This window comes from Accipiter gentilis, chromosome 9 (genome assembly GCF_929443795.1).
Source record: "Accipiter gentilis chromosome 9, bAccGen1.1, whole genome shotgun sequence".
NCBI classification, from domain to species: Eukaryota; Metazoa; Chordata; class Aves; order Accipitriformes; family Accipitridae; genus Astur; species Astur gentilis.
Window position 1 is genome coordinate 3,654,674 of NC_064888.1, and position 14,062 is coordinate 3,668,735.

Sequence of the window (14,062 nt, forward strand, 5' to 3'; positions counted from 1 at the left end):
GCCGCTGCGGTCGCCATGACGGCGGGGCGGGAGAGGAGGGGGCGGGGCCGGCCCCGCAGCGCGGCGGTGATTGGCCGGCGGTGCGTCAGGTGGTTGCGCGCGTGACACCGGGCGGCTGGCGGAGGGAAGATGGCGGCGGCGGCGGCAGGAGGCAGCTGGGCCGCGGTGTGCGAGAAGTTCCGCACCGCCCGGACGCTCTCGTCCGTGGAGTCGCGCAAGGACCCGGAGACCGAGCCCTATCGCTCCAAGTACAGCGCCCGGGCGCTGCTTCAGGAGGTCAAGCAGCTGCTGAGCGCCGCCGAGGAGGGCGGCGAGGCGCGACTGTTGGCCGTGCGGCGGGCCGTGCTGGAGTACGAGCTGGGCGTCAACCACACCGACACCGAGGAGCTGTCGGCCGGCGAGGAGCACCTGCAGCGCTGCACGCAGCTCCTGGAACCCCACCGCCTCTCCCCAGACTGCGTCTCCCTCTACATACAGGCCCAGGTGGGCTGGGGCTGTGAAGGCCCAAGGCGCGGGGGGGGTGGTGGTGGTGGTGGTGGTGTCTGTGGTGAGGGGCCGTGAGGTGTGGGCCGCCCCGGCAGCGGCCGGCCGGAGGGTCTGAGGGGTCCTGGGGGGTGGTGGGTGTGCGTGCTGTGTCTGTGAGCTGTGCTGCGAGGTCACTGCAACGGGCGGCAAATAGAGCGAGGGAGGTTCGTGGCGCTTCAGACTCCTGATGGGTATGGCTTGTGTAATAATAATAATAATAATAATAATAAAAAAACACCGGCAGCCCTGGCGTTTATTTCTTGCTCGAAGAAATAATACGCAGGTGCCGGCTGTGGAGCGATGCTCTTCTCTTTTAAGCTTGCTGCTGATGCCTCTGGGCACGCAGAGCATCTAGTGGCGTGTTCTCTTTAATAGAAACTGGGTGTTGACAAACCATTGTACTCTCCAGGATAGACCGAGACAGAACTTGTAAGAACTGGGCAAGGATAAATTAGTAGAAGACCTCGGTATGTCCAGAACTTATTTGTGATTCCTTAACTGTCATTTGTCGCCAGAGTAAAGTTGGGAGATGCTTTTATTTATGCTGTATCCTGAAAAAGGTAAATTGTTCTCAAAAGCTGTCACTTTCTTGTTTACTTTTCAGCCTTGCCTGTTATCTCTTAATCTACTATATTTTATTCCAGATGACTAAAAACCATTTTGTAGAGCCAGAAGTAGTACTATTCAGCTCTTTATATTGAAGAAAGTGATACTGTTAACAAAATTAATTCCTACCATATGAAGATTCACAAAAGGGCCTTCATCGTGGCAGCTGGAGTGTAGTTAAGACACCTACCTCTAGGCTTTAAATTAAATAGAGCGGTTATTTAGGTGTCTCTGTCAAAACGGCTGCTCTAATTAGAAAAGGTTTGGTAGTACTTCCTTGTCAGACATTGCAAAACTGCCAAGGAATTGTGTGTTCATGTGGAAAGGTGCTAGTTAAACAGTGACTTGTCTTGCGTTGGTTAAATTAACCGAGTTGTCTGGAATTCATGAGGTTACATCTGCTCATTGTATTTCAGTGTGACGGTTTGGGTACACCACTACAAATCTATTACTCGTTATAATATTGGAGATTGCTTGAGCAGCTAATCCAAATACGATAACATCTTCCCAGTGTATGTTCCCAGGGAGTTATTGCTTTCATGGTTGAGGGCCAGGTATTCCACTGTGCTTTTGAATTGGTGTGTTGGAAAGCAGTACTTCTCTCTCTCTTTTTTTTTTTTTTTTAATAGAGAATTAACTCTATCTCAGTCAAAATCAGTGCAGTTGGACAAACGTTTGCATGGAATTTCCTGATTTGGGGCCTTTAGGAAACAGAATAAAGTTTCTGTGTTATGCGTGTGAAGTGCTGTGGTCCAACAGTAAACAGGTCAACTGTTGTCTGGCATGCAGCTGAGAGCAGTGATGGTAAATGAGCACGCCCTCAGCTTTCTGTTCCCAGGGCTGTAGAAGACTTGAGTATTTAATTAAAAACATTTCTGATACAAAAGCAGTAGTTGACAACAGTGGCCATACTTCTCCACGTTCTAGGACGTATCAAATATGTTGTCATGGCACTGACTTCTATTCTGAAAGAAGGAGCATTCCTTTTTCCTGCTGGGCCTGTTTCTTTAGCCCTACTTCTAATTCCTGAGCTTCTGCATAAGGATGTGTATCACTGTTTCTGTCTGATTGAATTTGGTCCATTCCACTGCTCGGCCGTGGGCAAAGTATTTCTGTTCATAAACATCTTGCTATGTGGTGCTTTCTTATAAAAATAATAAAATAAATGGAATTGAAAGTGACACAGGGCTGGCACACAGCTACACGTTCTAACTCTTTTGAAGGTCCTGTTGGATTTTGTAACAACACTGCCTAGGAATTAAATTAGCACATCAGACATAGATTGTTATTAATGTCTTCATCTTATTAATAAAATTAGAGGTATTGTTTGTAAAAGGTGGGTTCACAGATGCAGTAACATTACTACGTATATTGCTGCAGTTTAGATTTGAAGGTAGTAATCTGTAGCTTTTACATCTTAACGGTTCTTTTAATCTCTTTTTGTTGTTGAAAATATACAAGCATTCATTCCTAGCATATCTTTTTCCTGTTACATTTTTCTACAGAGTCATGATGACAAATTTCTAATTCATTGGCTCTTTTTATGGTATTTGTATACAATATAAAAGCTGCGTGAATCAGATGCAGAGCATACTGTGTGGAAAACTCTTGTTATTTGAACACACCAGTCCTTATTTAGCAGAGTAAACACAGAAGGTTACAGTTTGTGAGGTGACTTTTGTGTGTATTTGCTGCTGTGTGAGAAGCCTCCCTTTTGAGCAACTTGCGATAAAATGGGTGGGCATAACTTTTGCTTTTTGAAATCCATTGTTTTAGAACACACATATATAAGGATGAGGACTCATAAATTGTTTGGAGAAAATGTATAACGTAAATGGAACATAATGGGGACGTAACTAATTTGTTTTTCCTTTTACCTTTAGAACAATCTAGGTATCCTGTGGTCTGAAAGGGATGAAATTAAAACTGCACAAACTTACTTGGAATCTGCGGAAGCCTTGTATAATCAATACATGAAAGAGGTACTGTGTTCCTTAATATTGGGGCAGGTCTTACTTGCTATTTACATGTCACATGCTATTTACAGTTCTAGTAATCTGAAAAAAAATATGATGGAACTTGAGTTTCTGCACTTTATACTGGCTGCTGTGATATTTTTGAAAAGTGATTTGATTTGTACTTCTAGCATAGGAAGAAGCAAAGTAGAGGATCACTTGCTAATTTCAAAATGGACTTCTTCAGGAAGAAGAAGCAAAATTATTTAATTTTGCTTGAAAATAATGGTCCTTTTTGAAAACTTTTAATTGATAATCCAAAACTGAAGCCAGGTAGAATTTGGCTTTTAATTAAGACTATTCTTAATCTTATCTTGGAAATGCTGTAAAATGTCAATCCATTGCTTTCAGTGGGAAAAGGAAACAAAACTGTAACATTTGCATGGTTTGCTCTGACTATGCACAGTCTTGTGTGGAGGCAAGTAGTTTAGTTCCATATCCATGAGGACAATCTTATAAACAGCTAAACCTCTCATGCATATTAAACATCCTTCTGAGTTGCGGATTCTGCTGTGTATTGACAAAGACTCCCTTGTGCTATTTTTAAGCTCTTTGCAAGCTGTCCCTACACTACACTGACTTGCCTCAGGGACAGTTGGCAAGTGAGCTAAAAACATTTGTGGCCTTAAAGGAGCAGTATCTGTGTCTCAGGACAGCTATAAAGGTTGGACAGAACTTAGTTTCATGAAATTACAGTTCAGGTTTTATGTGAACTTATTTTATAGCACAGATAATTTTTGTGGAAATTTTAGAATGTGTTAGTCTTTATTGGTTGGTTACTGCCATATTCCCACCTTTGTAGCCATGCTGGTTTACAGTGATAGGGAGGTAATGGATCCAGAAAAAACCCCGCTTGTGCTGAAAAGCTTGTCTGTTTATTTTCGGCCCTCTGGATCAGTTGGTCGGTCTAGAGATACTACCTCTCTTCACAGACCCTCTCTCTAATTAATTCCTGATGTTCAACTTTGATATTTATGCCCAGCCGTGATATTGTTAGCTTCCACATTGCCTCTAAAAGATTTTGGCACTTGCTCCAGTGATTATGAAATTGAACTGGTAATACCATGTATTTCAGTGGATTAAACAATGCTGCCAAATAGTTCGCATTTTCACTGTGGACTTTTCTGAAACGGTTAACTTTTGTTAGTAGTGGCTAGTGAGTATTCTTCCTGGGGCTTTGCTGCCTGACTAGCATATACATACATGACTGTCAATAAGCCCATGTCAGATCACTTGTCACATTTTTTTGCCCCAGCGTTTTTTTATTTGCCACTTATATTTCAGGGCATTATATAATCAAACATAGTGTCCTGGTTTCCGCTGGGATAGAGTTAATTTTCTTTCTAGTAGCTGGTATAGTGTTATGTCTTGGATTCAGTATGTTGATAACACACTGATGTTTTCAGTTGTCGCTAAGTAGTGTTTACACCAAATCAAGGATTTTTCAGCTTCTCATGCCCAGCCAGCAAGAAGGCTGGAGGGGCACAAGAAGTTGGGAGGGGACACAGCCAGGACAGCTGACCCAAACTGGCCAAAGGGGTATTCCATACCATGTGACGTCATGCCCAGTATATAAACTGGGGGGAGTTGGCCTGGGGGCGGATTGCTGCTCAGGGACTAACTGGGCATCGGTCAGCGAGTGGTGAGCAATTGCATTGTGCATCACTTGTTTTGTATATTCCAATTATTTTATTATTATTGTTATTTTATTATTGTTATTATTATTAGTTTCTTCCTTTCTGTCCTATTAAACTGTTCTTATCTCAACCCATGAGTTTTACTTTTACTCCCCCCACCCCCCAATTCTCTCTCTGATGCCGCTGGGTGGGAGGAAATGAGTGAGCGGCTGCGTGGTGCTTAGTTGCTGGCTGAGGTTAAACCATGACACATAGCTATGCTTAAAGACTTTTTTTTTTTTTAGAAGGAACTACAATGAAAGACTGAATTTGCACTTTATTGCACTTTCGTCATGTTTCTCTGAAAATGCTGAACTGTATTTGACATAATCTGCAAAGAATTAACAAAAAAACTCCAAAATACCAGGTGTGGTGGAGCGTGTCTAACTGCTTAATGGTTTATAGAGAGGACTTGAGTTTCTTGCAGTGGTGTTTGATCTTTAGGATTTATACAACCATGTCAACATTCATCATTCACAAATTATAAAAATGTGAATATACTTTTCTTAATATTCCACATTTTTAGGCTATCAGGAAGCATTCCTGTCTGGGAATCTTTGCTAAACTGTTGATGATGACTGTCCATTCGGGACATGGTTTAGTGGGCATGGTGGTGTTGGGTTGACGGTTGGACTCGGTGATCTTAAAGGTCTTTTCCAACCTAAATGATTCTATGATTGAGGTGTTCTCCTGAACTGGTGGATTTAGTTTTTTACTGAGTCTAGTTAACTTACAAATTGGGTGGGGTTGGTGTTTTTTTCCCCCTAAAGCAACTACAGCAAAACCAAGGCAACTGCAAGAATAAAATTATTTTGGTAGAGACAAAAGATCCTTTTACATTCTGCTCCTGAATGCTTTGAGTTTACATATATTTAATTCTTTTTTTCCAAAAAATAATTGGCTACTTTAACAACATTTTGCTATTAGGAAAGCTGTTTGATTGTTTAATGCACTGCAGTGAAAATCTGAAGGTGCTAAACTTTATGGACAGGACCTTGGGCTAATGAAGTCCACCTGGAAGGGAGAGCTGCAGAGCTCTTCCTAAGGATAAAGGTGTAAGGCTTGACATCAGAGGGTAAATCTGTAGATACAGGAAGGAGGCAAGGGTCTTGCTTACTGTGTCATTTCAATTGCTTTCTTTGCAGGAATAGCTCTAGTCTTGCCAGAATATACTCCAAACCTTGCTGTAAGGTTGTAAACCTTTGTATCTAGAGAAAACAAGATGGAGGGTTAAAAATTCACACCTTAAAAACTAATGAGTTATAAACAGAAAACCCTAAAGATTAAAAGATCGTATAAAAAAAATCTACACCTCTCTGGTAGGCTAAACACACTTTTATTTATTTGTCACTGTCTGTTTCAGACCCATTTGTTCATCTTTGAAGATGGATAAAACATTTCGATTAAAAGCAAACAAACAAATCCATTCAGGATTTTTTAATGAGAAGTACACACATAAGAATATGTTTTCTTACCTATAAAGTGACTGCATTCTCTACCCTTGCTCCTGTTCCTGCCTGAGTCTCTATTATCTTATGAAAAGTGTTTCTCTGGACTGCTTTTTATTTGTTGCCTTATTTTCTTCTGGGCTAAGAAATAAGCAGGGTTAAGAAAGTTGCATGCTAAACTGGGCTCTGTTGCTAGCAGACACGTTGAACATCCTTTAGGATGCACTGTGTAATGGAAAAAAGCCACCTTTAGAAAGACACCTTCATTTGAAGTGTTTTAGAACTGGCATCTGAAGTTATTCACAACTACAAAGGAAATTAGATAAGCACAGACTAATGAAACTTTGCCATAAACAATGTTCATCTGTTGGGCTTGCCAATTATACTGACTCTTAACTTTATTGACGGTTGTTTTAAGGCAAGGTTGAACAGAGCAATGCGGAAAGATGTATGGTTGTCTGTATAAGGATTCTGACAGAACTCATGGTTTAAAAAACAAAAAAGCATTCCTAAATGAAATAGTTCACATCATTAACGACTTGCATGTAGGTCATGCCTTATATCATGGTTTAGCGCCTTCATCCTCTAAAGACATTGCCTGTTGTCTTATTATCTTATTCATATATTTGAGTAAATAGTCTTACCAGCTTGTGAATACAGGGAGTCCTTTCAAAGTGGTGTTTATTTACAGCAGGTCTGCTGAACACTCTCTGCACATAATGTTCTTTGCAGTACTTCCTGCAGGATGTTTTCTTGTTACTGATTAGTGCAGCTGGGCAAATGAGTATTTCACACTTGAAGGCATGCTTAGTATTAAATTGATGCTTTAAAAACCATTATGTTATTGTACAAAATAAAGACACCCAATTGTAGTTCTGTAGAATCCAAGTTGAGTATTTCTGGTGCAGACAGGGTGCATAACTTTAAAGTATGTAAGCAGAAGTCTTTTACAAGCTGAAAACCTTTTAATTCCAGGTGGAATTGTGGCTTTTGTCCTCCAAATCTCCTAAGTTTTGAGGAATTGCTCCAGAGATGTGACACTGAGATAGGTGTAGGTGTGTTGTGTGAAATTTTCTTGGATTTGGGATTGAAAATGGTAAATCATCTGCAGCCAGAAGAGGGAGCACTATGTTACAAAGTAAGAGAAATGTCTTTTACTGAGTATTTCATGTACTCTTGCAGGATGGAAATCCTCCCTTGGATCCCAGTGAACACTTCATGGCAGAAGAAGAAAAACTCACAGACCAAGAAAGATCCAAAAGGTGGGTGTGTAGCAGCATACCTAGATTATTATTACTTTTTTTTTAAATTTATGAGGTTGTACTTAGGTAGGGGAAAAAAAAAAAAAAAGAAAAGGAGATCTAAAGAGGCTGCTGTTTTTTTTCCAGATTTGAAAAAGCCTATACACATACTCTGTATTATCTGGCACAAGTCTACCAACACCTGGAGATGATTGAGAAGGCTGCTCAGTATTGCCATACTACTCTTAAACGACAGCTTGAGTATTGTGGCTACTACCCAGTAGAATGGGCACTCAATGCTGCTACTTTGTCACAGTACTATCTCACTAAGGTAATATACCTAATGTTTTTCTGCTGTAATTATATCATAAACGTAACTACCAGGGAAGACAATTGTTTAAATAGCTGTTTGAACAGGGCTCCATGTCGAATTAAAAATGTGCTCCTACAAAACCATGAGTTGTCTTCTGACATGAAACATCTGTTAGTTTTTTCTGAAGAGGACATAGTGGCTCTCCTGTAGTGTTGTGATGGCAGTGGGAAAAATGAGCAGGGGTGTGGATGTAAGAAAAGCTCTGTAGTTAATGAATTATTAGCAGCGATGTGACATGATTTTTGTAAGTAAAATTTTAAGGTTATAATCACTTCATTGTAAATTGTTTCTTATAATGTTATCTTACAATAAAGAGTTTAAAAACGAGAACATCTGAGGGCCAAGGTATTGCACATTGTATGTTTCCTATAAATTATTGCCCTTTGTACCTTAGCATGTTCTTAGGACTTGTTTGAGCCTATGTGAACATTAAAGTCAGTATGTAAGATGATAGCTGTTTGCTTCCACACGCCTGTGTTGACTCTAAATAATTTACTGTGTTAGGCAATGCTTCAGCTTTATTTAGGAACTTCTATATTCCAGACTAGTCAGATATTCTTTTCTGATGCTTAAAAGACTTCTGCCATACCTAAGCCGGTTAATGCTAATTTCAATAGTAACTTGTAATTTCCATGTCTTTTTGGTACATTGATGATAGCACTAATCATTAAACAATGCACTGCCAAATATGAGTAAAGGAATCTGAATCTGACTCATAATGTTGACTTGTATGTCCAGCTCATTCCGACTAACACCCCGTGATACAATCTTTACCACAAAACATCACTTCCTTTACCGCAAGGAAGTGATGGTAGCATAGATCAGAACAGTGAAAATGTTCACAATATATGTATCTAATATTAAAAGCAAGGCTTGCTATTGTGGCTGTGGTAGAGAGAAAATGGTTAGAAGATACTGTGTTCAATAGTAGAAGTGGAAAAATTGTGTCTTTTCTTCCAGTCTCCAGGGGAATATGCTCCAGAGCCTCTCAGTTCTATCATTTCTCTTGTGTTTGTCTATCTTTACTATCTGAGGCGAGGGGTTTGGCCAAGCTGAGAGCAGTGCTTGGGCTGCTTATACCAGTGATAAATGCTGCCGTTCTGTTTCTCTCAGGAGTGCTTTATGGAGTCCCGACACTGTTTAGCAGCAGCCAGTGTCATCTTTAGCCAAGCTGGACAGGTGCCATCTGCTGAAGACAGTAAGTTCATATAAAAGTTTTGAATAAAATATTGTGAATTAAGCATAAGTAATGTTAAAAGTAAAGTCTAGCAATATGTACAAAGCTTATCCCAGTGTTAGTTTTCCAAAATCTTGTTAATTAACAACAAATTGGAATGTTTCTAAAGAGCTGCTGCTACTACAGCTTAAGATTGCCTATGAGGAAACCCGGTGAGAAAAACTTAAGTGTCTGTTGCTGGTGTTCCAGAAAGTGTACCAGAAAAAAAGTGAAATGTAAAACAATATTCATTTCAGTAGTGCCAATGGTTCTATTAATCCGTTTGTCTTTGTACATGTCCTTAAAATGCAGCTTACCTTTGCTGCTTGGTCATCAGAGGGCAATGATTCAATGAACCAAACCAGATGTTTCCTGGGAATAGTTTTAAAAGTCTTGGTCTTAAAAACCCCAAATCCAGAAGGTACTTGGATTATCTTTTGTTGCTGGATGCCGCAGCCTCATTAACAGCTTTTTTTGTAGTTGTGGCTCCCCTCCTTATTGTTTTTTTGGGTGTTGATGCAAAGGAACGACTTTGTGGTTCAGTGTGAAGATCAATAAAAGAAACTTTTAGTGACATAACCACAGTTTTAAGAAGCTGTGGTTACATGGTAGTGTCAGTACTCAATGTAAGTCCTCTGGTTTAGGCTTAGTCTTTGCTTATCTACAGCACAGCCTTTTACATTCTGTGTCTTGGGCAACTGAAAGCTTCAGATAAATAGAGCTTTAACTCGTGGAGAGTGAGCAAGTACTCAGGGTAGCCCCTGTGTGAGTTTATAACTCTGACTTTGAACAGTGAATATATTGGTTAACTTTTAATGGTTCGAGCTGTTTATAACACAGGCTCTTTAATCGACTGATGCTGTTACTTGAGGTTAAAATACAACCTGAATAGACACAACTGAGTTTTAGTCAATTGGAGTTCAGTGACAGTACATTAATTGCTTTTAGTATTTATCTTAGCTCAAAAATACAGAACCCTATGCAGTTGCCTTTCTTACTATTTAAGTACTTTGAGGATGATGTCCAAAAGCTTTTTAGTTTCAGGGGAAAAAGGGCTGTCAGAGTCAGGTTATGCTAATCTGTTAGGCTGTTTGAAAACAATATGTTATGAAAGATTCAGTACGTCTGAGTCAGTGTTTATGGGCTTCCATAGCTACTTGACAGCACAGTTGTCAGAGTTCATTAATATGCTACTTAAGCCAAAAAAGGAGGTTATGTTTTCATTATGTGTGTAGAAAATAGTCAGTTATGGTTTCAAATTCAGGTGCAAGACTGGAAGTGGCAGATGAGAATCCTATTTTTAATTGTACTTTATATATTTCTTGTGTGACTTTTGGTCATGTCAACTTCTATCTTGACTTCCTCTTACACCAAGTAGGAGTAGTGATACTTGTGTTTGTTTCAATAGAGTAAACATTTATCCTATTTTCCCTTCCTTTTCACGGTACAGAGAGCTGGACTTGAAGAACATGATGCAGAAAGTTCTAACTTACAGAAAGACTAATACACAGTCAGCATCGGCTTCTCTCAAGCACATTCATATTATCATGTTAATCGGAATGTAAACAGAGAAATTTAATAAAGGTGCCTTTTCTTAGCAACAATTCTTATTTCCTTAATAAGAACAACTTGATTGGCTCTAATGAAAGATAATGAACACAGTGGATCTGAGTCTGAAGTTGGCTTTTTATTTGGTGAACAGGAATCCTAGCGTTCCCTCACTGTTCAGCTAACTCAGTGCCTTCTGCCTAGAGACTGGGAAATGAGTTCTCTTTGAAATCCATTTGGCTTCTGAAAATGTTATCCTGAGACATCAGCAGTGCTGCTACTTATGACGGTGGGGAGACTGTGGGGAGAAAAATACAGAAGTTGTAGAGCCAATAAATCTTATGTTAGTGCCAGGCAGATTAACCAATGGCAGTTTCCCCTACTTCTGTTCCCTTTTTTGGTAGCAAGTCTGGGGTCCATTGCAATACAAATGCCCTAATTGTCCTCAGAAACAGTTACTGGGCAGGCGGCTGGATCTCAGAAAATGAATTGCCCCGATTTCTTTCTCTTCTTACAAAGAGTCACAAAAACATTTTCTAGTAAAACACCTTCAAGATCAAAGGTCTTTTTAAACCTGCATTATGATCTATTTTTCTGAAGAAGTCATGCATAACAAATCCATGTTAATCTATATGGATTTCTACCAGAATGACAGTTTACAGAATTACCATGTAAACTAACATGGAGAACATGTTTCTGTCTAACAATGAGGAAAAATTAATTAAATACAAGTAATGTATTCTTTGCATGTAACATTTGAGGTTCTTGCTGGAGTGCTTGAGTTCCTTGTATGTGTTTATGTCCATTCAATAGATGAAACGGAGCAAGACCAACAGGACCTTCGACAGAGGAAAGCTGAAATTGCAAGATGCTGGATTAAGTATTGCCTGAATCTCCTGCAAAGTGCTCGGAAATTACTTGAGGTAACTGAAAACCTGTTCTATAGCTGTCAATGTTTAAAACCAAACAAAGTCTGTTTTGATGTTTGTAGCAGGAATCAATTCATAGTTGGTAGCAAGTGATAAACAATTGCCCAATGAATACTACAATAGATGCTTGCAACGTAGCAAGTGTTTCATAGTATGCTTTGACTTTAACGCAGCACTTAGAAATAAGCACGGGTAGGAGATCAGCTCTGTAGTGTGATTGGTGCACCGCTTGTACGGCAACTTCAGAAATTTCCCTCCTCTCTGCTGCATTTTCTTGCAGCTTGATTTGGCAGATTATTTCTTATTTAACTGCTAGTAAGAACACCTCCTTAATATGCAACAGTTTTGTGTGCTGGTGTTCTCATTGATTCAAGCATTTGATTCATGCTGGCATTCATTCGAATGTTTAAAACTTGACATTTGCTGAAATGCTTTGCAGAAGCAGGGCCTTTGGGCTTTACATTTATCGTTTTGGCTATATTGTCACACAGGGTAGGGAGACTAAATTGTCTTAGTCTTATGTTTTTACAGAATCGAGACTGTAGTTTACGTGACTTTTTGTGAATGTAAGGTCTAATATGCCAACGTATCTTCTCTTCTGTCTTGTTGCTAACTAGTTTGTATTTCAAAGGTAACTCATAAATAAAATGATTCAGTGTAAGTCTCTCTTCGTAAGCCACGTACATTTTTAATTAGTGTGCTTTGTCATTTCAGGATAACATAGGAGAGCTGGATCTGGACAGGCAATTGGAACTTAAAGCCCAAAGGAAAAAAGAAGAGGATGAAAAAGAGAAGGGCAGGAAAAAAGCTGTCCTTTTTGGGACAAGTGATATATGTGACTCTGTCTTAGCCATGGAAGAGAAAGTGAGCAGTGTATATCCGTTAGATTTTCAAGAAGCCAGAGAAATCTTCCTAGTTGGTCAGAACTATGTTCAGGAAGCAAAAGAGTTCTTTCAGGTTGATGGTTATGTTACTGACCATATTGAAATTGTTCAGGATCACAGTGCTTTGTTTAAGGTACTTGCTTTCTTTGAAGAAGACTATGAGAGGCGCTGCAAAATGCACAAGCGTAGAATAGACATGCTGGAGCCTATATATGCAGACTTGAATCCACAGTACTATCTGTTGATTAGTAGGCAGCTTCAGTTTGAACTAGCCGACACCTATTATGAGATGATGGATTTAAAGGTAGCTATTGGTAACAGGTTAGAGGAGCTAGACTCCCACACAATTAAAAAAATTAATTCTCTGGCTCAGTTAGCAATCAAATATTATGAACTCTTCTTAGATTCTTTGAGGAATCCAGATAAGGTGTTTCCTGAAGAGCTTGAGGAAGATGTTCTTCGCCCTGCAATGGTGGCTAAATTTCATATTGCACGACTATATGGTAAGCTTATTACTTCGGATAGCAAAAAGCAACTGGAAAACATGCAGACATCATTGGAATATTACACATTTCTGGTAGACTATTGTGAGAAGTACCCAGATGCTGTCCGTGCTATTGAAACTGAACTAGAACTCAGTAAGGAGATGGTGGGTCTTCTTCCAACAAGAATGGAGAGGCTAAGAGCAAAACTCTGTCCATTTATATAAATACTTGCCTTGAAGGAAATGTGCACTATTAAAATGATATCTGTCAAAACCAGTGCTGTCGGACAGCTTCCGTACTGATCGATAGGACTAAGGTGTCCACAGTTTGGCAGTCCACCTAGAGCCTGCAGTAGTGTAACTTTGTGAAAAACTCAGAGCTCACCCACACTAATGGTATAAAGTTTAAATGTAAAGTGAATGTCCAGCTAATGCTTTGTTTGTCCTGTATGTAAATATAAACCTTTTCTCCCTTACGGTTTTTTCCTCCAGCATATGGTTCAGTTTCTAAATGTAGTGCTGTATGAAAATTGTTAAAGAGAATCTGTTTCTCTAGGAAAATTTTTCTAAGAAACCTGAGGCACGTTCTTCCAACTAGAATACATTTTATCTCTTCTAAAGTTTGTCCCCAGAAAACTATCCGTGTGAAGGGAACTTTATGTTATTTTCAATATTTATTTTCTATGTTGCTTAGTGTTTTCCTTTTTCCCGTGTTAATCAAAACTTAGTTGATAGCTCAATAAATGGACTACCTTGGCTAAATGTTTTTCAGAGTCCTTAGAATTCTGTTGTCTTGTGTCTTACTAAGGTATGATACACTTTACAACTTTGGCCAAAATAAATAGTTTTGAAAGTGTTTCCCTGTGAGTATCTTCAGTAAAAACAGGTGAGCAATTGAGGTGCCAGAACCAAGAGCAAGAAAGCAGCAAACTTTCTTGCTTGTGGTGGGCGGAGATACCCTGCTCTTAATAATCTGTAGAGAATTCACAGGTTAGAGGTGCTGTGCTCTAGTGCTCCAGACAGTTGCCGCATACAGCTTAAAGGCCTGCGACGCCATCGATGGCTTCTTACCTTGTGCTGGTCAGGGAGCCCAGGTGCTGTCTGAGCAGCAGCTGCA

At 39.7% G+C, this 14,062-nt stretch overlaps 1 protein-coding gene across 2 annotated transcripts; it reads left to right on the top strand.

Moving 5' to 3' along the window:
- The first annotated feature begins 76 nt into the window (after positions 1-76).
- KIFBP (kinesin family binding protein) lies at positions 77-13,734 on the top strand. Of its 2 annotated transcripts, XM_049811253.1 has the most exons (8): positions 77-483; positions 1,041-1,085; positions 3,015-3,113; positions 7,453-7,532; positions 7,659-7,842; positions 8,998-9,082; positions 11,462-11,571; positions 12,292-13,734. In XM_049811253.1, the coding sequence occupies exons 1-8, from the start codon at positions 130-132 to the stop codon at positions 13,168-13,170; spliced, it is 1,836 nt and encodes a 611-aa protein (XP_049667210.1). In that variant the 5' UTR covers positions 77-129; the 3' UTR covers positions 13,171-13,734. The 2 variants fall into 2 exon arrangements, with proteins under 2 accessions (XP_049667210.1, XP_049667212.1); XM_049811255.1 differs by lacking the exon at positions 1,041-1,085 and having other exon boundaries at positions 78-483; positions 12,292-13,733.
- Positions 13,735-14,062: the final 328 nt, after the last annotated feature.

Coding starts and splice junctions, on each gene's coding strand:
- KIFBP (XM_049811253.1), top strand. CDS start 130: ATGGCGGCGGCGGCGGCAGGAGGCAGCTGGGCCGCGGTGTGCGAGAAG. Junction 7,843..8,997: donor CACAGTACTATCTCACTAAG/GTAATATACCTA, acceptor TGTTTCTCTCAG/GAGTGCTTTATGGAGTCCCG. Junction 11,572..12,291: donor GTGCTCGGAAATTACTTGAG/GTAACTGAAAAC, acceptor TTGTCATTTCAG/GATAACATAGGAGAGCTGGA.